Here is a 25,725-nt window from a genome sequence, read left to right on the forward strand (position 1 = left end):
TAAAAGTCTAAAAACGATATTTATTTAACTATTTTAACTGGTAGTTTTATGAAATAATATTATATTAGGACTGATTGGTAATATCTTTTATATTATATTTATATCTTTTATATTATCTTTTATATTCGTCAGTCATCATCTATTACTATGACATCATTAATTATTGTATAGCCTCTGGATTGTGTTGATATAGGAAGTTCCTTCATTTTCCTGGTGCCAGCGGTGTAGTTGGGCATCTCCAGTATTTTCATGTCAGGACTCGTTTGATTGGTCTCATGAGAATTAGAAATGAACTTAGATGTAGGTGCATCTTTCTCCTCTGGCAACACAATTGGTTTGTTTGCTTTAGAATGGTTTTCTCTTATTTCCATGAACTGCGGATATATAAACAGTAGAAAACCATCATTGATTTTGAATTAAGTTGATCATCTCAAAGTTGTAAATCATTTTTAAGGCATTAACAGGCAATCTGTGGTTCTCCATCTGTTGCAGAATTACATGTATCATAATGCTGGCACTTTTACAATTCTACAACAATTGGAAAACCGCGGGTTACCCAAGCCTGCTTTAAGGAATAAACTGTTAAAAGAATATAAGTGTCTTTTCCTCACCTCCAATGGTAACAATTTGTCTACTCGCTTTGGTTCATCATTAAGAGTATGGAAATCTTCATATGTATTTAGGAACAGATCTCTGTCTAAGAATGCTGGTTTGATGTTTTCTTCAACCTAGGAACAGATTAATAATCACTGTGTAAATGTCAAGACTTGATTGGTTCGGGTAGATATGAATGTATCTAGGACATAGTCATATCATCATCATCTATTTATTTATATAGCGCCACTAATTCTGCGGCGCTGTACACAGAGCTCACTCACATCAGTCCCTGCCCCATTGGAATTTACAATCTAAATCCCCTAACATACACACAGAGACCGAGAGAGACTAAGAGCAATTTAATAGCAGCCAGTTAACCTACCTGCATGTTTTTTGGAGTGTGCGAGGAAACCGGAGCACCTGGAGGAAACCCACGCAAACACAGGGAGAACATACAAACTCCACATAGATAAGGCCAAACTCATGACCCCAGTTCTGTGAGACAGAAGTGCTAACCACTAAGCCACCGTTCGGTCCAATAGTCAAGAAGGTGTCAGGCGCTGTCCCCACACTGTCCATACATGCCGGAGATGTCTCCTGTGCCGAGCCGCGTTAGTCTACGGGACGTACTTCTGGCTTTCGCTGTGTGCGCATGCACAGTAGGTCCTTCTATCTGCTGTATGTCGGCGGTTAGGTGCATCTGACCGCCGAAATCATGTCCTTACAATCAGGGGCCACATATTGGTATATAAGGACCACTTTTCACCATTCTGGTGCCAGATGATTGGTTTCAACAGCTCCAGCGTTCCTGACTCCAGTTTCCTTGTTCCTGTTGTTTGCTACTTTGGTCCTGACTCCTGGCTTGTTCCTGACTACCCTCTTGTCCTACGATTTGATACTATCTGCTATCTGGATCTTGACCTTTGGCTCGCCTCTGACCTACTCTTTGGATTTTCACTGTGTACTACGCTATCCTTTGGTATCTGAACCAGATTGCACGACCATTCCTGTTTTCTATCTGCTGTTCTGATAACTAACTTAGAGAACTGCGACCTGCGCACCTCACGCAGCCAAGACCAAACCTCCCTGTGGGGGTCCCTGGGTAAAACCGGGGGTGTTTTAGACGGGGGCACTGACAAGGGGCCAAGACTGCCAAGGGAGCCCACTGTGACCTGCCTGCCTACCCCTTTAAATTAAACTTAAAAAAAAAATTAAAAATATCCCAGCTTTGCGATAGATCCCAGTGTCTGATAGGCTGGAAACATACCAGCCTATCAGAGACTGGGTAGTATAGATTAATAGTATAAATGAGCTTCTAGGATATTTCACTTTTAGTAGATGCCTGGAGAGTCCCTTTGCCCACTCAAAATTACATTATATTTACATATAGGCAGAGGTGGGGAACAGATGTCAGCCTGTACTTTCAATGAAAAGACTTTTGGTGTAACTGGGTATATTTTATGAAGAACAGAACATTTTTATAGCCACAAATAACAAGATTAATAAAAATGAAAATATACAAATGTGATACAAGTCATAGAGAATTACATGTATCTGAATGCTGGCACTTATAGTTCTACAACAATCAGATAACCATGACTTTCTCAAGCCCACATTAGGGAATAAATTGTTATAAGTTAAAAACATTTAAGTGTCATTTCCTCACCTCCATCGGTAACACGTCCTCTTCTTGTTGCAGTTCATCAATGAGGGTCTGGAAATCCATATCTATGTCTGGGGACAAATCTGTGTCTAATAATGCCGGATGGATGATTTCTTCAACCTAGGAAAAGATTCATAAACACTGTGTAAATGTCAGGATTTAACTGGTGCGAGTACACATAAATGTATCTTGGACGTAGTAATTAAGGATTATTTGTGTATGTGCAAAGCTGCGGCCCTACAGAGATAATACCATTATGATGTCATACACCTATGACTGCGCCTGTTTATACAGGTTCTTCTAGTGATTGATGCTACTAGATGGTGGTGACTGCAGGGGTGTAATACTGTGCTCCTTCTGATACGAGGAGCTGGGGGATTAGGAAGTTCTATTTTCAAAATGGACTGGGCACAAAACAGCACTTCAATCTCCTCACATGTAAAACCAGATATATATCACAGAATACTATATTTAAATGAGTAGTAATAAAGAGCCAATGTCCTCTTACTATTATCTCATCTTACTAAGATGGAAATGAGTTTTCAAGGAGATAAACATTGTAAAAGTTGTTATTAAATACGGGAGTGATCCAGAAATTCAATGTTACGTCTGTGCTTTTTGTATGTTTGGTCAGGGCCACCATCAGGGGATCTGATGGACGGGGGGCACTGACAAGGGGCCAAGACTGCCAAGGGAGCCCACTGTGACCTGCCTGCCCACCCCTTTGAATTAAACTTTAAAAGAAATAAAAAAATATCCCAGCTTTGCGACAGATCCCAGTCTCTGATAGGCTGGAAACATACCAGCCTATCAGAGACTGGGTAGTATAGATTAATAGTATAAATTTCACTTTTAGTAGATGGCTGAAGAGTCCCTTTTCCCACTCAAAATGACATTATATTTACATATAGGCAGAGGTGGGGAACAGATGTCAGCCTGTACTATCAATAAAAAGACTTTTGGTGAAACTGAATACATTTTATGAAGAACAGAGCATTTTTATACCCACAAATAACAAGATTAATAAAAATGAAAATATACAAATGTGATACAAGTCATAGAGAATTTCATGTATCAGAATGCTGGCACTTATAGTTCTACAACAATCAGATAACCATGACTTTCTCAAGCCCACATTAGGGAATAAATTGTTAAAAGTTAAAAACATTTAAGTGTCAGTTACTCACCTCCATTGGTGTTTCAGGTGGACGTCCTTCTACTCTCTTTGGGAGCTTTACACCACGTGGCCAAATTAGTGTCTCCATATAGCCTGGGGCAATCTTCCGGTGTTGTCTATAGAGATGTCTCTTCAGCAATTTCTTCTGTCTTTCATAGCATAGGTGACATCTTTTATGTTTTATTTTCCAGTTATCTGTTGGGAGAAGAAGAGGGTCTAGAAACAGATTAGTGAAGACCTGTCAATAAAATTCTATACAGTCACAGTACACAGGATGTAAAAGCCACTTCTACACAAACCCATCGTAGGGCCCATGTCAAACACTTGATAAGAGGATCCTTCTTTCTACATACCTGCTCGCACACGTCTATTAGTGTGCACAGTGCTCATTTTGTTGATACTAGCCTGTACTGGACTCTCAGAGTTTGCACTGATCTTAATTTTCTTTACTAATTGTGCTTTGTTTTTAGTTTGCTCATCATAGATGTCCCCTTGTACAACAGTTTCAGTCCTTGCAGTTATCTCTTCATCTATGCCAGCTTCTGATGACCCTTGTGTCTCCATATCATCGTCATATGGTTTTCTTGCTTCTGTCTGCCGCTGGATAGATGCCTCTGTCTGCTTTGCTTCCTCTTTCTCCAATTGTATGAACCTAAACCACACAAAATCAGTTTAGAAATGGGGTAATAAAGTGGATAGCCTATTGTTATGCTAGTTTAGGGAGAAAAACTTACTTCTTAGCCATCTTGTAGATCTTACGATCAGCTTCACTCGTTTTTATCCATTCTCTTACAGTATAGCGCACACAATCCTTTAGCTTCATATCGGGACGAAGACGCGTAAGTACTGGACTGTGAATAATAAAATTAGATTACAGTTTAGTTTAATATTATTTATACAAACATTGTAGTCCTTCCAAACATGTGTTACTAGAACAAAAACTTCACCTGTAATGTGAATTGACATTTGATTAGAAAACAATTTATTTACTGTCCCATCACTGTTTTCATTTGGGGCTTTAAAATTAAATGTTTTTTGATTCACTGTCATTGGTTCTTCACTATTGTTAGCAGTTTGTAATTGCAGGGACAAAGGGGCTGTAGATATTATTTTTAAAATATCTAACTGACACATAGTGTGGTGCATGTGATTCTGGTAATCATATTCTAGCTGACGTGAATATCCATGTACAATAATTGAGATTTGGAATGACAGTACTCTGCACATTTCACTTTTCCAATATTTAAATTCTTTTGAAAAATGTAGATTTTTTTAACTATAATACTGATAATGGAAATGGGACCATCCCCACCCCAATAGGCATCATTGCTGGTCCTGGCTTCAAAGGACCATTCACTTTAAAATAAAGAAGTGGGCACCCTCTCAATATCTTGCAATAGCCCCTGTGCTAGACAGCTTGGGCTAATTTCCTCTATAAATGGGAGATCACAAACACTTATGCAATAAAAATCTCTAAAAAAAAACTTCTGCTTTTTATTTCTTTAAAAACTTTTTTGGTATAATGGACAAGGGTCTTAGTCTCTCATGTCCATTCTGTTGGATCACTGAGATGTCATAGTTGGCATTTTAGGTCATAGCCTAGGGCGATCAGGAGGAGCGCCATCATTGTTCAGCAGGGGGCTGGTACCCTCTGGGAGGGTAGGGATGCTGTGTTTTATAACTTCCCCATAAAGGTACAAGCCATTTGCTGAACAGATGAAATATAATATCTGGAGTTTCATACACCTCTGATTGAAGCCACATCAAGGAAACCTTTATATATACATTTCCTGTAGGCTGGCGCCCTATATGGTTTTTGGACCTATTGAATTTGAATGGATTGTTATGCCTACAGTTGTATTCTTGAACACAGCATCTCAGTATAGAGGTTCACGCACAAATTAAACATTTTAAAGTGCATCCATCATCTACAGACTTTGAAGCCATTATGATAATGTGCAGAGTGCTGTCACTGGCTCCTACTAAATTGAATTGATATTCAAGAAATATTTGTCTCATTCCGATATCTGTTTATGCATTTAAGCATGTTTTGTTTTACTACAATCATACCAAACAGCAGAATGAATTAACTGTCTTTCTGATATATCTATAAATTTGGAAAAATGTTACTTTGTAAATACAATGTAACATTACTTTACCATGAATAGGGAAAAAAAAGCAAAACACACAGATTTTATCATTGTTACTTTGGTCTTTTGCAGAAACTCCTGTTGAAATGTGAAATTCAATTTGCGTAAAATTTAGCTGTAAGTTCATCCATATCTAGTTGATAAGCCTCATGAATAATGGTTCTGCCACAAAATAGCAGTTTCCTCTGTGTGTAGCTAATAGATGCACATTAATGATAATGACTAACTGGTTTACACTGTGCCTAGTTTTGCAGGGAGGTGAAGATTGTACAAACGTGTGAACATTACATCAAAGTCCAACTTTCTATCCCTTTATGACCATGATTTTCATTGCAATAAACTTATTAAGCTTTAATAAAATGTATTAATAAAGTAATAGCATGCCAATACAAATCGATATAAATAATATAACATAAATTCCAGGTCTAAATCGAAATGTCAAATAGAAGATACAGTATGGTACATACATATCAAAAATCTAAATCTAAATAATAGATCAATAACATGAGTTCTGCGATAATTTATAGATGTATATTTATACATGTACATATAGTGATATATACATTCTATGAACGGGAAGGGAAAGTGTATTCTATAGCTTTCAACATATTCTAAAATATAGATACAACCTATTATTTATAACCTTTACATCTGAGAGATATGTGACTTGCTGGTATCCACACTTTAGGCTGAATTAATCTGGTATCAGTTGTCATGTTCCATCAACTAACTAACTGAGCCCAAGTTAATGCTTCGCCCCTCACCTTCACTCAGTGGAAGAAGCCATTTGATAAAGATTATGGCTGGGAGTCAGTAAATATGGAGTTTGTATTCTTATTAGTGTTAGCTCAGGTCACACAATGGATGCATCCATTGTATATCATACCTCTCAATATTGTGAAAATAAAAATAGGAACAAAATAAACCATTCCCCAAAAATGCCCAAAACACAATTCCGAGTTACCTAAAGCCCAGAATTTGCTTATTACATTTTAAATGAATTAATTATAGATATAATGTACCAGACAAATGTATACTTTATGAAACAGGTCATATTAGCAAATATGCATTAATAAATTAAGAGATTAATATTCTATTTAGTTACAATGAACTTAAGTAATTTTAAATGTCTTTGTGGCAGAATAACGTGGAGTGACTGTATTTTTCTTTATAATCATAGAATACAAGTTGCATAATATAGAAATACATTTTGTAACTTTCACAAATGTATATGAAAACATTCCCATTGTGTATGAAAGCATTCCCATCTAATGTCAAGGTTTAAGTTGTCTGACACCTGTATGTAACCAATACCTCACTACAAGCTTTTACCCTCTTATATCAACCAGTTAGGAGGTTGTTCCGTCCCAGGCTATCATTTGTAGTACCAAGGATAGTCTTGTTGGAGTCATTTGGCAGAATAGTCACACTATTAGAGGTCACAACACACACTGGTCTATCTCATTGCCCCAAATAATTGTGGGTCGAACATTAGGGCTCGATACTGTAGATTTTTGTGAGTTGATTTCCTGTTTATTAACAGTATAGTGACCTTGAAAATAAGTTGTGGTACATTTTCTATCTTTAAATAAAGCCATAATAATGTGTTTATTTCAATTATGGTAAAGGCTTTTGAGAAATTCAGTATTTATAATATGAAACAACAGTTTAAATACACAAATTATAAAATGCCTATTAAGACTCATCTGTTTTTACATTGGTCCAATAGGTGTTGTCTATTCTATGTATGAACCCAGTAGGATTGAGCTGTGGCCCATATGTCTGATTAGATATATAGACATTGTCTGTGTCCAGGGGCGTTGAGAGGAGGGGTAGCGGGTACAAATTACTGGGGCCCGGCCTTCCTTAGGGCCCCAGGCTAGCAGTCCGGCATTTTTTTTTCTCCTCTATCTGTGGAGGGGAGCCCACAAAGTTGCATTACCGGGGCCCCAAATTCCTCTTGGCGGCCCTGTCTGGTCACTTCCACAAAACTGAACAGCTATGAGCCAGTGTGAATATCAGGTGGAAAGAAAATTTGTAAGGAAATAGTATAGGGATTCTTTGTGAATACCAGCAATGCCACAATGGGGGAGCACAAGTACAGTGTGAGATTTATAACCAAAGAAGGTTAAATATAATTTACTGGTCTTATAAGAACACATAATAAGAACGATTGTGCTGAAAGGGGAATCAACAAAAAACATCCAAATACTCTATTTATGGGTGAAACAGTAGAGCAAATGGTAGTGGACACTATAAAAATAATAAAAAAAATAATATTATTAATAATATTAATAATTAATTATAATTTGCATAACAATTTAACAAGCACCCTATAGTGTAAGTAACTCAGAGTTGTACATATAGTACCAGCAATATATGCTCTATCTATCAATACAATTTCCGCTCATGTTATTTCTTGAAATCAATCGAGCAGCCTGCCTTTACTTTTCTGTAATAACCAGGTTGTTTAAACTGACAAATTTTAAAATGCTTATTAGGACTTACCTGTATTATCACTGATACAAAGGAACTAGTATATATAGCTACAGGTGTTATATATTCTGTGAATAAAGCCACTAGGATTCCACTTTATACCGTATATCTGATGATAGACAAGGAGCTGGTGTTTCTGTGTCTGATCAATTCCACGATGCTCATCAGATATGAGGCAGTTTGAATATCTCAGGTGGGATGATGCGTTATGTTCTAGAACACAATTCAAAAATAAACAGCCTCAGCTACTGGCATGTGCCGAGACCAGTACATCAGTTACTGGTTTATTTCCATAGGGTGTTCACTTGCCTATACTAGTGAATAATTCAAATTTGGTAAAACATGTATAGATTTACTAGCAGTACTAGACCTTTTATCTGGGTTCTCATGATTTCAATTCCTTTAGTTTTCCGTGACACAGTTTAGATTATAATATTATATGCAACAATATTAGACTTTAAGAGGGGTTATGGAGTTAAGGAAGAATTATGGGTGACGAATAAATCAATAATAATTAACTTTTAACTCTTTCTATTACTAGTCTGGTCTGTCTTTATCTGGTGTCATGGAAGCCAAACTAAGTTTCCTCCACCTCTGTTTCTGTGTTAATTTTAAACTTCAGTACCCAGTAAACATGAGACACATTGTAAGAGATATTAGAGGGGGTGTCTGCGCTAAACAATAACAGTAAGAGTGTAAAATATTAATAGTCACATTCCCTATTTAATAAAACAATATACCAAATTTAATAATATATAAATATAATACATTCATAAAAATAAAAATAAAAAATGAAAAATAGACACATAAACAAAAAAATTATCAATAAATAATGCCAAGTGTATCTAACAAAGACAGAAAACATAAAAATATACACATGGTGATAGAAATGAACCAATCAGCTGTTTATCACTTGCAATACATGACAATAATGTCAGATTGTATGAATAACTGTAGCCGGATTCTTAGTCACCAATGGTTGTAAATAATAATCGATAATCGCAGAGAGATTTGATGTAATACTATTGATCCCAGAAATCTGATGAGAATTGTAGCTTATACAGACGAGGTATTAGCGATTACGATAGATGAAGCAGGAATGAAAGGAGAATATTGCCGGCTGTAAATATTGTATATGATGTGCTTCAAGTTCTAAATGGTATGATCCTTGACGCGTTTCAGTGCTACTGAGCACTTCCTTACAGCCGGCAATATTCTCCTCTCATTCCTGCTTCATCTATCATCAGAGCTTGATTAAGATTTGTCTTTCCATATCGATATACAGGATTTGGAGACCTACAAATGCTACTATGACATCTATGGGCTCATTGTTTCTTTACAACTTCCCTGAGTGTCAGTACACTCGTTGCACAGAGCACTTTTTCAATTTCATTCACCAGTTACTGTTTTTTTTATTGCCAGTAGCCGGCTACAGTTATTCTTACAAACTGACATTATTGTCATGTATTGCAAGTGATATACAGCTGATTGGTTCATTTATATCACTATGTCTATATTTAAATGAACATATAGATGCATAAGTTTTCTGTCATTATTAAAATGTATTAGCTAGTTGCCAGACGGCTAGGATTTTGTTTATGATTTGTTTTGTTTGCAAGCTGGTGAATAAACTAGCTGAGGCTGAAACCTCTGGACTTGTGTGGTTTACTGCTGCTGTTCCTCACCATCTTCCCATGGAGATGGTACCTATTCCCCTGATAGTGTCACTATATATATATATATATATATATATATATATATATATATATATATATATATTATAGAGATATATTACACTAATGTTTAGTTACACAGCCACTAATTAAAAATTACTGTTCACCAGGAAATATAATAGTAGAATATATGACACCTTCTTTCAGCGGCAGACACAGGATTGGAGATTGGAATCAGCAACCAGGGCCGGCTCCCATATTCTGCATCACCAACAAAAGGTAGCAACAAAAAAAATAACATTACTTTTGTGTATGATTATGTTATATTCATTTCATTCTCATTTTATTTACTACTGATGACATGATATAACTTTGATAACTTACCCAGCAGCCATCCATGTGGAACGTGACCCTCCTCAAACATTGAAAACAGTGCTGAGTTCTGCAAAATGAAAGAATTATATGATTATCCTGGGATACCAACACATATGTTCAGAATTTTCTTTTGGCATCACATACCAGCAGCACATTCATAGAATGGAAGTGCTTTTGGTTTTGAAAGCTCTCTTCCATTCCGTGTGGAGGTGTGAGCGCCACATGAGTGCAATCTATAGCACCCAGGACAAATGGGCATATGTGTGACCGAATAAAAATCTGCTTTGACTTCCACTGTATTTCAGACTGAGGAAATTTTATACATTTTGCAGTGTGTTTTTTTAGGACTTTTAGGACCTGGAACAGGCACCTTGAAAATGTGGGTTGCGAGCAGTGGCGGATCCAGGGGGGGGCGATCGGGGCATTCGCCCCCCCCTAGCAGCAAAAAGCTAAGTCCCAGCCGCCGATCAAATCAGAGTGGTCCCAGCCGGCGATCAAACCAGGAGGGGGCGGGGCCAAACGCGAGCGGAAGGCGAGGTTTAACGCGGGCCAGCCAATCAGAGTAAAGAAGGGGCGTGATTATACAAAATCACCTCCCCTAAACATAAAGTCTAGGTCCGCCCCTGGTTGCGAGTAACCCGCAATTACAGAAAGCGTAGGTTGAAAAGTTTCTGATGCCGGAAAGTGCAATGCCCCAAGCAGCTTTGCTAATCCTGGCACAGCGCGGTTACTGGGGACTGTTGGTTCCAGGTCATGTTTTAGAAGGTCATATAATGAAAAAATTTATTCTGAGTATAAGCGATATAGTCTTATTACCTCATCCTCGGGGACCCCATCAAGTAACGGACGTGTGCGGTACAGACGGGCCGGGGAATCCAACGCCTGGGCTCAACTAATGCAGCCATTGCAGGACCACCAGCATTCTCTCTCTCAGTCAGTCCTACATGCAGCGCCACATTCTCCTGATTCTGTAACACATCTTCCACTCCCTCACCAAGCAAACCATCCTGCACACACTCCTACATACACGCTGCATACATATACAGCCAAACTGTGCCCCTGAATGGCTCCATTAGTAAATTAGTAAGAACCTAATTCCCACCAAGGGGCAAAAACAGGCGCTCACAATGAGGGAAATATAGTATAACAATAGCAAAGGTCTAAATAAACCTACACTCTATTGGTACAATCATATCATAATATAACATAGTACCATTAGTATTATTTTATCCACTCCCCACTGCATCTAGTTCAGGGCCTATTACATACCCCACAATAAAACAACAGAATATATACATAGAAGAAGAGCGCTGTGGAGAGTAGGAAAAAGAATAATATATATATATATATATATATATATATATATATATATATATAAATAATCTAATCACTTTACCAAAACTAGATAAAATATCAGATTGGTTCTTATGATAAAATACACTTTATTACCTACAGATAGATATTACATGTAAAAAGACGATAGTAGACACGCACAGTGCAATCAATGCAGTGAGTAATTGTACTATACACCAGCGGCGAGGTCTAGCTCAATTTAGCTGTTCCTAAGACCATCTGGAGGGCATGAGAAACGGCTTATTACCGGTAAGAGAAGATTTTTTTCTTGGGTATGGACTATCGCTTTTTATTGTGCGCGCCTCCACAGAGGAGAGACAGGAAATTACACATTTGAAACGTCCACTGGAACACTTACATGCAATATCAACAGATTACTCCTAGGGACTACCTCAAGATCGGTACTCCAATACATTATTACTATCTTGGGAATAATTTGTTCTCTAATTTGTCTATGGAGGATTCCAGAAGAGAATTGTGTTGAAATCTTAAGTGTATCAGGGACTTAATCAGGGACTTATAAGTTGATTAATATCCACCATTCGTAGCAGCTGCATTAACCACAGGAACTTTTCTTTCTATTGTATTGGTGTGGTTTTGTATAGAGATGCTCACTGACCCCCGTGTTTTGGTTTTGGTGTTGGATCTGGATTAACTTTGTGTTTTGGTTTTGGCAAAACCGCCCTCGTGTGTTGGTTTTGGATCCCTATTTTTTTCTAAAATCCCTATTTTTGTTTTGCTAAAATAACATAATTTGGCTCCTTTTTTTGTTCCTACATTATTATTAACCTCAATAACATTAATTTCCAGTCATTTCCAGTCAATTTTAGTCAAGTGACAAGAACACTGCTACCCCTGTTTCTGTGTGAGCAATGGCACTGAGCAATGGCACTGGAGACTGGAGAGTGACAAGAACACTGCTACCCCTGTTTCTGTGAGAGCAATGACACTGGTTCTCCTGGGGAGGAAGGTACTTATGAAATCCAAAACCCGAGAGATCCGATAACACAACAATGAGGTTTTGCCTCGATTCAGGTCCGAGGACACGCGAAAGTACCAAGCCGGCTCGCCAGCCTACTCGGATCCCCTAAGTTTCAGAAAACCCCCCCGTCCATCTCTAGTTTTGTATAGATATTTATATCTTTTATTTGTAACATATATTTGTAAGTAATAAAATGTATTTTTATCAGAAGAACCAATCCCTTATTTTATCTAGTTTTGGTAGAGTGATTATTACAATATATATATATATATATATATATATATATATATATATATATATATATATATATAAATATATATATATATTTTTTTTTCTTTTGTACTCTCCGCTGTTCTTCTGTGTATATATTCATATATTTCATTAGTAAATTACCCAAATACTAAAGCTATATAAAAAATGTATTTAAACTAGGTAACAATTTAAATAAGTAAAACTAAAAACCCTTTCTTTCACTATAGTTTTCAATGCAATTACTAAATTTATAGAAAAATATTAAAGTAGGTTAAAATTTAACTAGCTATAACTAAGCAATTTCAATTGAATAGTAATAAAAATACAAATCCTCTTCTCTGTTGCTGAAGTTTCCGGTGACTGTTCTAATATCTCAGGTGACAGTTGAATGATATGTATTGAAAAAAATTGTTGTTTTATATAGTCTGGACTATACCGCTATCTTTTTCTACAGGGACTGCTTATTAATAAAATCTTATGAAAAAAATAATATAATAATTTTTTACAGAGACTTTTAATACACTTTACTTTATAAACATACTACCATTTCATATTTATAATTTTTCATAAAAAAAAAAGGATTGCTCAAAATTGATGTCTACCTTAAAACTCTAAAACCACCCTCTTAGGTGCAAATGAAAAAAGGCGATTTTCAACAATTGAATATGTTTTTTTAGCCCATGATGTATTATTTCTATGGGGTTCCTACGATTTGGCAATTTTTTTGGTCGTTAACGCAGTACAATAGTACAGAATAGTGCAAAATTAACACATCCGCTAAAACGCGTAAAAAGTGTGCAGTAAGGCGTATTATAAGCTAATCGAATACCCCCTATGTGTCAGCATATACATAAAGGAGAAGTTTATGCACAATATGGATATTGGGATGTATATGTATTGTGTACATTGGACTTTGGCTGCCATCTCAAATGATTTTATTCACTTGTAGACATTTCTTTAAATTAAAGAAGCGCAACTTTTTCTCTTTCACTAATTTCTAGTACTAAAAAAAAAAAACTATATTTTGTAGACCTTTTTGCAGGATTTAAGGGCTACCTACAGGGCTGGTACAAGGTTGCTCAATGCCCTCGGCAAAGATTCAGCCCACCACCTCTCCTCCCCCCAATACTCCCTTCCCAGCCCCATCACACATAAAAATAATAACTCTTACCTCCTCCTGGCTCTCTGGCAAAGCTGCCATTCAGATGATGTCCAGACGTACTGAGGTCTGCTGCAGAATGCTGTCCAGGCTTCACTGCTTCCCAGGAGCAAACACAGGATATCTAGAGGGGAGGCTCCAAATGTTAGATTTCAAAACAAAACAAAAAATAAAACTTGACATTGTTAACCTATTACACACTGACATGTCCCAGCTGCCCACCAACTTTTCTGCCTATTAGCTATTCTCACATATGCCACACCTTGGCCAACAGCTTTCAACAACTTGTATAACACCAGGTTTACTCACATGCCCCCCTGCCGACTGGCTTATCTCTCACATACACCCCTGCCCTAGGCTTCCTGGCCAGCTTTTATTCACAAATGGCCCTCTTGCCCACAGCTTAATGTTTAAGCAACCATTTATTTTTTTAGTATTTGCCCACTACTTGGCTCTCCTCTATTGCTATCTGCTTAGTAATATTAATTTTACATCTACAGAATACATTAACACATGCAAATAAATAGAGAAAGGTAATCTAAATGACATAGATAATGTGTTAATGTATTCTGTAGAAGTATGCACATGCGCAAAGCCATTTTACTATACTACCATATAGTAGAACAGCTGACGTCATTGGGGTCAAACTCTAAAATCCTAGGCTTTTTAGAGCTTGTTGAATTTTTCCAGACCACAGTCCCCATTGAAAATCATGGGGAATGCGGTTTAAATAGAAACTTAGCCTAATACTGGAGATATCTATGATACCTTAGATTCTAATTACCATTTATTTAGTTCATTCTACAAAATGACAGCTAGAATCTGATTGGTTGCTATAGGCAACATCTCCATTTTTTTCAAACCCTCAGTTTAGTAAATCTAGCCCTATGTCTATATGTTTTGGTGTTTTTTCTAGTGTTCCATCACGTTGAGGACTATCTTTACCTATTGTGAGAAACACCTCTTATATACTATGTTCTTGAACAATTAGCGCTTAAAGGTACACTATTATCCATTTCATTGTTCATTTGTCTGGGAAGTGGTGGTACCTTGGGCGTTTTTTTGCCAACATCAGCACCAGTCTTTGTCACTAATGCTTATCGATTAAAATATATTCCTCACTAGGAAGATAGTCCATATATGGGAGCAAACTCTTACTAGTCATATACCTTAGAAGTGAAATATGTTAGCTTGACTATGTGCGCTGGAATATATTTGTATTCGTTTTGCATACGTTGTGTTTCCTCGGCAGCAGTGTATATTATATATATTTATATTTATTGCTCATCTATTATTAATCCAGCTAATCTGTGTGCACCTAGCAATAGTGCACACAGCATTGACCGTGTACTAGAAGGGATGGAGAGCACCCAGAACTGTCTAAAATGATAGCCTTACCCCTTGCATGCTAGTTATGTCTACTCTGGGAAGGGATGGTGTGGAAACCACCTTCTAGAAATCCAGAGTTTGCCCGTTTCCCTCCTACCAGTTAACCGCAGCGTAAACTGTTTTAAAGCTGTAGCACCTCTGCCCCTGGACGGCTTTCTCACTACTAGTGATCATCAATGCAACGAAAATAGTAAATCAGATTAAGAAATCACGAGGATTTTCTAGACACCAGACTCCTGAACAGAAGATGATTTACATCTTGCATATTGTTTATGTGACCGGGTATTTTCTATTCTGTTCTGAGTATAGAGAAGTGGATCCCAAACTTTCTCAGTTCGTGGCACCCATCATCATCATCACCATTTATTTATATAACGCCACTGATTCCGCAGTGCTGTACAAAGAACTCATTCACATCAGTCCCTGCGCCATTGGGGCTTACAGTCTAAATTCCCTAACACACACACATAGACTAGGGTCAATTTTGATAGAAGCCAATTAACCTACCAGTATGTTTTTGGAGTGTGGGAGGAAACCGGAGCACCCGGAGGAAACCCACGCAAACACGGGGAGAACATACAAACGCCACACAGATAAGGCCGTGGTTGGGAATTGAACTCATGACCCCAGCGCTGTGAGGCAGAAGTGCTAACCACTTAGCCACCGTGCTGCCCTCACCCCATAGGATCTCCATAATTTTTTCAAGGCACCCCTAAGTCAAAATAATTACCAAGTAGTCCCCTCCCCCCTCCCCTGCCTTGCTTACCCAGCTAACCACCAGCCCTGGCTGCGGCACCCCTGTGAGATTGCCAAGGCACCCCAGGGAGCCGAGGCACACAGTTTGGGAACAGCTGGCCTAGAGAGTAGAAATCCCAGGGATTTACTGACAGAGGTCAAAGCTTTCAACCTGACAAGATTGTGGAATTTCTGCTGGGGCTATGAAAGTAGCAATCTCGAGGTGCTGTCATTCATTGTCAGACAGTTTCTCACAGCAGGAAAGTAGTTATAGTGCAGACTGATACATCTTCTCATGTGTTTTAGTCTGATATTACTATCAGACATATCCCCTTTTAAATAAACCTAGTTTTTATATATGTTGATTGGGGTCTGAATTACTTAATTTCTTGTTGAATATATCAAATCGTGTTACCATTAGCCAAAACCAAGAATTATTCCCTAATTAATGATGTTTTATTGAAACGGTACATACTTTTGATATCTATTGACATCTAATTATAAAGCATGTACTGTATACTTATATTGTTTTTTTTACCTCTTCCTGCTCCTCACTTCACTCAATCTACTCCCCACCACCATTCCCTGCCACGGGTGTATACCAAATCTAATGTGACTCCCTGTGTTGTGCCAGCTGCAGAGGATTTCACTTCCTGTTCCGTGACCACGGACACAGCTTAGAACTGTGATGAACTGTGTTGTGAGAGGGGGTATTAGTGTATGTGGGGTAAGAGAATTGGTGTATGTTGGGTGTATTGCTGTAATATGGGGGTCATTGTTGCTTTATCTAATGATGAGGGTATTGCTGTTTGCTTTTTATTAATGTAATGGGAGTGCTAATAATGTACGGGTCATTAAAGGAAATAGGCCTGTTTGCTATTGATTTAATGTTAGCAGCTTAGAGTGTTTACTATACTTGCCTACTCTCCCGGAATTCATGGGAGTGTCACATGACTTCTTCCTGGGGGAGAAATTTTAAAAGTTGGCATATATGGTGTTTATTAGTTGCTCGGCTTTCCAAAATGTAACCAGTATATATCCCTTTTTCATACAGAGCCCAGGATCTGGACAAATAGCAACTGATAGAGAAAACAGCAGAACACACACCCTGGAGAAAACAGTCCAACATGTGATACAGTAAACACAATCTATATATGCTCTGTGAGGTAATATTACTAATTATTGGAATAGATTAGTGTGTAGTGACCTATGCAGGAACCCACTGTACGTCACTTATGACAAGAGAGAGTAGTACACAAGAATAAAATATGCAACAGAGACAGTAACAGTCACACTATCAGGAAGCACTGTCTAACAAATGTGTATGTATATAAACTAGATATACATAAATATATATAATGGTTCCTCCACAGTGTAATCTGTGCTTTTTTTTTTTTTTTCGTAAGACTGACAGAGAGCTGTAATGTCAGTTAAAGAAACCGTTAGTAAAGCCTGGGAAACAGTGAGGAATACACCTACAATGACACTCCTCCTTCCTCTTACTCAGCTTCACAAAATGGTGCCTGTATACACAAAACCTGGTAGGAGCTGCAATAACAACAGTTCCCTACCAGTAAAATTGCCCCTGCTACCTGCATGTCCAGTCGCTGTCTGTGTCCTCATCAGTGTCACTGGAACAGGTGCGGGCTTAGACTGCCGACAGCACCGTCTCCGCTGTGCAAGGGGAGACTGGTGCTGCAGCCGCTGTTCCTGGCGCGGCCCGAACTCACACTGGAGTGGGTTCCTGGACACTATTATAGTGTCAGGTAACCCTATTACCTGGAGTCCACACTACCTCAGGGAGGGCGGCACTAAAGTGCTGTCAGCGCTCTCCCTGACTACTGCCGCTGCATTCACAGTATGAAAACCTCAATGATGAGGCTAAACATAAACTTATTTTAAATAAAAATTAAGACTAGACGAAAAAGCTGCCTTACTCGTTAGGCACTATTAAACTACTGACAGCTTCCTGCTGGAGGGGGCATAGAGGGGAAGAGAACAGGCTAGACAAGTTTCTAGTGCTATTACACCTACAGCGCCCTCTATACGCCAAGGTGAGCAGTGTCCCCCAACTGCAAGTGCAAGAGAAATATGTCATAATTGCCAACTTTGTGACCTGTCCCTCGGGAGATCCTGGAGGACAGGTCATGTGACAGGGGTAGGAGGGGGCGTGGCGATGTCGTCTTGGCACCACCATATCCGCCACCACTATAAAGTGGTGATATTCACAGCATTGAATAGTGGTGGCGGGGCTTAATGACGCGATTAAGCTCAGAAATTTGTGAGCCTCCCGGAAATATAATAAAGTATGAAATATATATGTGTGTGTGTATATATATATATATATATATATATATATATATATAAAAATAAACAAAGCAGAAGGGAAAGGCGCCTATGGTGTAGTATTTTAGGGAATATAGTCCCAAAATCCAAAGTGTGTGCATATGTGTACAAATGTTAACTTGAAGCATGCTCATCAGTACACGAAGCCTGGGTACTTCACTGAGGTCATATAGATCCACTCCAGTCTTGTATACTCATGTGAAGAGAAGAGAAAACCAAATAGTGCAATAGCGTCAAACAAGTGGGACCAATATATACCCAGCCACCCAGATTGTGTGTACCAGAAATATATAATAGAACGCTAATATGTAAGATTGCTTTATGTAGCTGGAATTCTCCCTTCTTCAATTCACTCCATCACAGGTTCAGGACAGGCAAACCAAAAATAAATAAAGGTCCCATATAGTGTAGTATGTTCAAATAAAGTGCTGAAGAGCTGCAGGGAGCTTACCACCACTTGAATCCTTTGACACCTGGATCCATTGAAATGGGAGATAAGGATTCTACTTGGGATACAGATAAGTTTGATTTTATATTTCTATTGTGAGTGTGATTCTTATTTTGTGAATAAATTATATTTTATTTGAACATGCTACATTATATGGGACCATGGGAATTATTTTCCACATTTCATGTACCTATATATTTTCCAAACAGGTCCCAGCATTCCAGGATCCATACAATAATCCAGAACCAGGTTGTGACAGCTGCAATAACCGGTGAGTGAGAGCAACACCATTTTAATATATAATATGTCATATCTAAAGTGGAGCAGCCACAGTACATGTTGGCCACGTCCCCATCGCTGTGTCGGCAGCGTACATCCCTTCTCCTAATATGTGTGGAGGGAGAGGGGCAGAAAGTTACTGTAATAGAGCTCCAAACTCTTCTTGGCGGCCCTGAGCATAGTGCTGATGGAAAGAAAGGCATCCGACACGCATGTCTCAGTCTATAGTTCACTTCACTATATCTTGTCTGGCTGAAAAAAGTTATACCTCACTTATTAAAAGCTGCCGCTGATTGCAGTGTACAATTCCCCATAATTCAGTTTTAGAGAGAGAGAGAGAGATCGACTGCGGAAATGTTTCCGGACCACTAGATAATTCAATAACGGAACACTACAATTCCCAGAAGTCCTTCTGTCCAGTATTAATATTGTACAACTTTGTTTAGAGAACAAACGCACTGCTTCATTTAGCATAGTAATGCGCAATCGTTAGACCACAAGCTGTTGTAGAACTACAAATTCCAGCATACCTTGCCGGCCACAACATTCTCACGTTGACAAGAGGGGGACTGAGGGCATGTGGTGATATTTTGGTGCATGTGGAACGTTTTTGGATGAGAGATGGGGGGGTGCTGATTTTTTTTCTCGAAACTAAGTGTAATGTGTGGCCCTTTTGGAGGCTGGAGAGCCACATATGTGGCCTTTGAAGTATTTCGGGTTGCCCATCACTGGAATAGGATCATACAATTGTTACAGTATTTGGCACCAAAGAGTATGAAAGTGCTTAGACTAATCAAACGTCATTTTACAAGGGTGTCCTGGTTTTCAAACCTATTTAAGTCCTAAGCAAGACATACAAGTTTCCTACATTTTAAGGGGTTGATTCAAGTACTATTACTATAGTAATTTCAATGCTGATTACTGCTCGCAGCTGCCTGAGCCGCGAGCAAAAATCTATGTTAAAATTACTGTAGTAACAGTAATCATGCATGAACAACGCAGGGAATTGAATCTGCCCCGAAACTGTAAGCTATTTTAGTGAGGGTTTTTATTCATATAGGGCCTGATTCATTAAGGATCTTAAATGAAGAGGATTCTTATTTCAGTCTCCTGGACAAAACCATGTTACAATGCAAGGGGTGCAAATTAGTATTCTGTTTTGCACATAAGTTAAATACTACCTGTTTTTTCATGTAGCACACAAATACTTGATAGCTTATTTGTACACTGAAATTTAAAGTTGATATGTGTGTGCTACATGAAAGAACAGGCAGTATTTAACTTATGTGCAAAACAGAACACTCATTTGCACCCCTTGCATTGTAATATGGTTTTGTCCAGGAGACTGAAATAAGAATCCTCTTCATTTAAGGTCCTTAATGAATCAGGCCCATAGTGTCTCCATGTAGTGTAAAGGGGAACTATTCAGAATTGGAAAACTAAATGACACTTTTCTATAAACTCTTATGGTCAGCACACACAGCATACCTGGTTATACAGTTCTGACTATACAGCTGCTAGTTTCAGATTTTATATAATCAAATATTAGTAACTGTCTAGTAATAATGTTACACACAGATATGCTGTGTTTGTGTATCGGGGTTTCTTGCAAAGTGTATTTTATTTTTACAGTTGTGTTATTAAATTAAAACAAATTTAAAATTGTATTGTTTCATTGTAATCTGTTATTAATGATTCATTGTTGTTATAGTTTCCAAATAAATTGTGTAATTGTTATAATGCCTTCTATGTTAACTCTGTACAAAACTCTGTTCAAAATTGCAGGATATGTTGACACCTTATATAATAATAGCGAATAATAATAATAAAACTTTAATTTACACAGTCTGGCCTAACAGAATAAGGACCCAAAAATCGTATTACTGTATCGTATTCTGTAACCAATGTTTCATTTTTTACAAGAAATTCCCATATATGTAATTTAACTTATTTTGTAGACTCATATTTTCTTAATATCATTTCTTGTTGGCATGCACTTTCTGCCATGTGTTAAGCAGGCATGCTGAGAGGATGGCAGAATTCTTGTATAGTCATAAACTGATCCACACATATACAACATCATTAAAGGTAATATATAGAAGGGATTGCAGTATGGCATCATCGACAGAATGTAAGCTTTAACACTTGCTGGATGTTGGTGCATGAGCGGCCAGACAGGCCGTCAGTTTGTTGGTGAGGGAAAAGCTATAGGTGATGATAACTGACAGCAAGTACTATTTGTACTGCATAAATATTCATATTTGCATTTTTTATTTTTATCATGTTTAGTGAACCAACTAATCTCTGTGCTACATTGACCTTTTCTATGTGGTCTTCTAGTTGATATGAATGATTGTTTGCTTCTTAAATGGTTGGAATCAGCTTTGAATCTCTGAATTTAGGGCGTGACGTCATCACGACATGCCCGACATTCAGTGAGGAGCGGTGCAGAGAGGAGCTAGCAAGAAGACAGAAGAGAAGAATAGAAGAAAAGAGTAAAGAAGCCAATATAAAGGTAAGCAAAAAAACAATAGCAACGAGAAGAAAGGAGAAAGGCACGGAGTGATGAAGAAGGGGGGAGGGGCCAGAAAGGCAAAGAGTGATGAAGGGGGGTAAGAAAGGCACAGAGTGATAAAGCGGGGGGTAGAAAGGCCCAGAGTGATGAAGGGGGTGTAGAGAGGCACAGAGTAATGAAGCGGGGGGGGGGGGGGTAGAAAGGCACAGAGTGATGAAGGTGGAGTCAGAAAGGCACAGAGTGATGAAGGTAGAGGGGAGCAGAAAGGCAGCGAGTGATAAAGAAGGGGAGGGGGCAGGATGGCACAGAGTTATGAAGAAGGGGGGGCAGGGTGGCACAGAGTGATGAAGGGGGGGAAGCAGCATGGCACAGAGTGAAGGGGAAAGCAGCATAGCACAGAGTGAAGGGGGAAAGCAGCATGGCATATAGTGATGAAGAGGGGAAGCAGCATGGATGAAGAGAGGAGCAGCATGGCACAGAGTGATGAAGGGGTGAAGCAGCATGGCACGGAGTGATGAAGGGGGGAAGCAGCATGGCACATAGTGATGAAGAGGGGAGCAGCATGGCACATAGTGATGAAGGTGGGGGAAGCAGCTCGGTACAGTGTGATGAAGGGGAGCCAAGTGAAGGGGGAAAAGCAGCATGGAGGGCACAGTGTGATCATAAGGGGGCACAGCGTAGTGATGATGAAGGGGCACAGTAATGTGTGTGTGATGGCACAGGGGGCTTGTGTTAGTGTGTGTGTGATGGCACAGTGGGCTTGTGGTAGTTTGTGTGTGTGTGTGATGGCACACGGGACTTGTGGTAATGTGTGTGTGTGTGTATATGATGGCACAGGGGGCTTGTGGCAATGTACTGTGTGTGAGGTAGGTGGTGGCTAATTAATGGGTGCTATTTTGTTTGTGGGGTGATGGTGGGGCAACTTAATAGTGGGGACTCTTAATTTAATTAGGTTGATTTGAGGGCTATTAATTGTATGTGTGGGTGAGTTTGGGGAGAATGAGGTCTCTTTATTAAATGTGAATATGAATTATTTAATGGCAGTGATGGTTGCAGGAAATAGGTAGATTTATGGAATGTAAATACTATTAATTTATTGCGGAGGCTGTTTGGAGAAAGGGGAAATAAGTTTATATATTAAATGGGAATGCTATTACTTTAATATTGGATTTTGGTCGGAGGGATATAGATCTATTCATCAAATGTGAATACTATTATTTTAATGTTGGTGCTGGAGGAAGGCATAATTATTAATCGATTGTCATATTGATTTAGTGCTGGTGCTGGTTGTAATTCTAAATGTACCCATTTTTCCCCCCAATTAGGGCCCCCAACATTCCAGGACCCAGAGAAGCCACAACTAAAGACACCAGCAGCCACAGGTGGTGAAAGTGACAAGAACAGGTAGGAGAGAGTACAATACAGTTTGTCAAATGTTCTGATTCTAGTGGGGCAATTATAATTTTTGGTGACTGTTCTGCCCAATCTAAGGAGCAGGTGTACTCTTTAAATATACACTGCACTCATTATATACTACACTATGGTGCTAGCTGTCCATCGTGTGCTTACCACACCCCCCCATGGTGTTTTTTATTTGCGCCTCTCTTGTGACTGGCCACACCCCATCTGGTGGGCCTTTACCACTGTATTCCCCCTGTGGGCACTTCATGCCCCAGTCCGACAGTGCACTTTTGTGTATCAGAATGTGAATTGGGTTCACTAATGTGAGGCATAATATGAATTGGGGCACTTATGTGTGGCATAAAATGAATTTGGGGCATTACTGTGAAATAATATGAACTGGAGACTCTACTGTGTGGTATGTTATTGTCACGCCTGAAGATCTGTCTGTACCAAGACTGGTTGTGTCTCTGGAGCTGGGCTGGTGTCTACATAGACAAAGCTGGGTGGACTGATAATGTCCCTCTGCATGTAGTGAATGGACTGGTCCAGATGGTGGTTACTCTAGCAGGGGGGAGCAAACAGGAACTGAATTACTGGACAGGACTGTAACCGGAATGCTAGACCGAACTGTAACCGGAATGCTGAAGAGTATTGCTGTAATCGGAATGCTGGAAGAGGATTGCTATAACCAGAATGGAACTGGCATGCTGGAAAAAATCAGAGTCCTGGAATAGGACTGGCGCCAGAATGCAGACTGCACTGTCAGAGCTGGGACTGTAGCAAGACTGTAGCAAAACTGTAGCAAGACTGTAGCAAGATTGCTGGGAACCAGGTTGGTGTTTGGAATACAATGTTGCACTGGCAACAGGTAAAGGCTCCAGAAAGTCCTTTTATAGTTGTTGTTGATTCCTGATTGGAGACTGTAGTCAGCTGGGCAGAAGCAGCACTCTGAGTTGCAGAGATGGATCAGGTGACTATATCCAAGATGGCAGCTCCCATGAACTGATTTTGGAGGGAATCTAAAATGGAGGCTATTATCACCTGAGTGTCTAAGAGGAATCATGTGACTGAATCCAAGATGGCCACACCCATACTCTAATTCTGGAGTGATCTCTGGAGTGGAGACAGACTATACAGTATCTTACAGAGAGCACCTGCTAGTCATGCCCCAATGATGTACAGCCATGCCCCTAATTGTATGACCACACCCAATCCCATGAATAAAGAATGGTACCAAAACATCCTCCAAGAGCAACTTCTCCCAACGATCCAAGAACAGTTTGGTGACGAACAATGTTTTTTCCAGCATGATGGAGAACCTTGCCATGGCAAAGGTGATAACGGAGTGGCTTTTGGATCAAAACATCGTAATTGTGGGTCCATGGCCAGGAAACTCTTCAGACCTTAATCCCATGAGAACTTGTGGTCAATCCTCAAGAGGCGGGTGAACAAACAAAAACCCACAAATTCTGACAAACTCCAAGCATTGATTAGGCAAGAATGGGCGGACATCAGTCAGTATGTGGCCCAGAAGTTGATTGACAGCATGCCAGAGCAAATTGTAAAGGTCTTTAAAAAGAAGGGTCAGCACAGCAAATATTGACTCTTTGCATAAACTTTATGTAATTGTCAAGAAAAGCCTTTGACCCTTATGAAATGCTTGTAATTTTACTTCAGTATACCATAGCATTATCTGACAGAAAGGTCTAAAAACACTGAAGCAGCAAACTTTGTGAAAACCAATATTTGTGTAATTCTCAAAACTTTTCCCATGACTATAATACTAGAGATGTAACAATGTGCATGATGAGGGATATCAGAGAATATAGAGTTTAGTTATAGGTCGGCGACGGTATATTTTATTTATTTGTTATTGTTTTTTTATTATTATTTTATTATATTATTATTTATGTTGTTTTGTTTATTTTATTTTTAGTTTGTATTTTTTCTTTCTTGGTGCAGGACAGGAGCGGGGTGGGTATTGTGGTTCTAGTCTGGGAAGGTTTGTTGTAAGTAATATTAGTTGCTGGTAGAGGTTATCTAAGGTGAATTGCTTTGGGTCTTTGGAAGCTTCAGAGGTCTATCTCTGTGCTTAGACTGTTTGGTGTTAGTGTTTTCAGATTATATATCCATTTAGTCTCTAGTTTTCATAGTGCCTTTTGTATGTTCCCCATTCAGGGGTTGTGGGTGTGTCTATTGCTACAAAGTGGAATTTTTTGATTTTACTATTAGGTACTCTCTATAAATGTGCAACTACATTTTGTGTTATTATTTTTATATATTATTCATGTGTTTTAGCATTCTTATGTTTAGGGGTCTTGCTGTGCATCCTATGTATTGTACGTTACAGAGGCACGTGATTAGGTATACAACATTTGTGGATTTACAGTATATAATCTTTGTGATTTGAAGAGTTTCCCCAGTAATTATTGAGGTGAAGGTTTTATTTTTTAATGAAGTTATTTTTGCAGGCTTTACAGTTCCCACACTTACTGAACCCTCTAGGGTTTAATGTTTTAACTTGGTTTTTGGCGGTTTTGTTGATTTTTAGGAGACTGGGTACTAGATGTTCCTGTAGGTCTCTGGCTTTTCTATGTGTTATGGGGGGTCTGTCTGGTAGTGAAGGTCCTGTTTGCTCATTCATATTTATGATATTCCAGTATTTCTGTAGTATTGTACTTTATTTGATTTTTTTAATTTTGAAGCTGTTTTTGTTGTATTGTGTAATGAAG

General features: G+C 38.7%; 1 protein-coding gene across 2 annotated transcripts in view; it reads right to left on the minus strand.

Annotated features, from left to right (window-relative positions):
- LOC142138401 (uncharacterized) overlaps positions 1 to 25,725 on the minus strand; it is a 135,261-nt gene continuing 109,536 nt past the window's right edge. For both annotated transcript variants that reach the window (XM_075195050.1, XM_075195049.1), the window contains 3 exons: positions 2,264 to 2,380; positions 612 to 728; positions 1 to 374 (listed from right to left, as the gene is read on the minus strand). In XM_075195050.1, the coding sequence (XP_075051151.1) occupies positions 129 to 374; positions 612 to 728; positions 2,264 to 2,380 (480 nt within the window). In that variant the 3' untranslated portion in view covers positions 1 to 128. The remainder of the gene's footprint in view (positions 375 to 611; positions 729 to 2,263; positions 2,381 to 25,725) is intronic.

This window comes from Mixophyes fleayi, chromosome 2, assembly GCF_038048845.1.
Source record: "Mixophyes fleayi isolate aMixFle1 chromosome 2, aMixFle1.hap1, whole genome shotgun sequence".
Taxonomy (NCBI): domain Eukaryota; kingdom Metazoa; phylum Chordata; class Amphibia; order Anura; family Limnodynastidae; genus Mixophyes; species Mixophyes fleayi.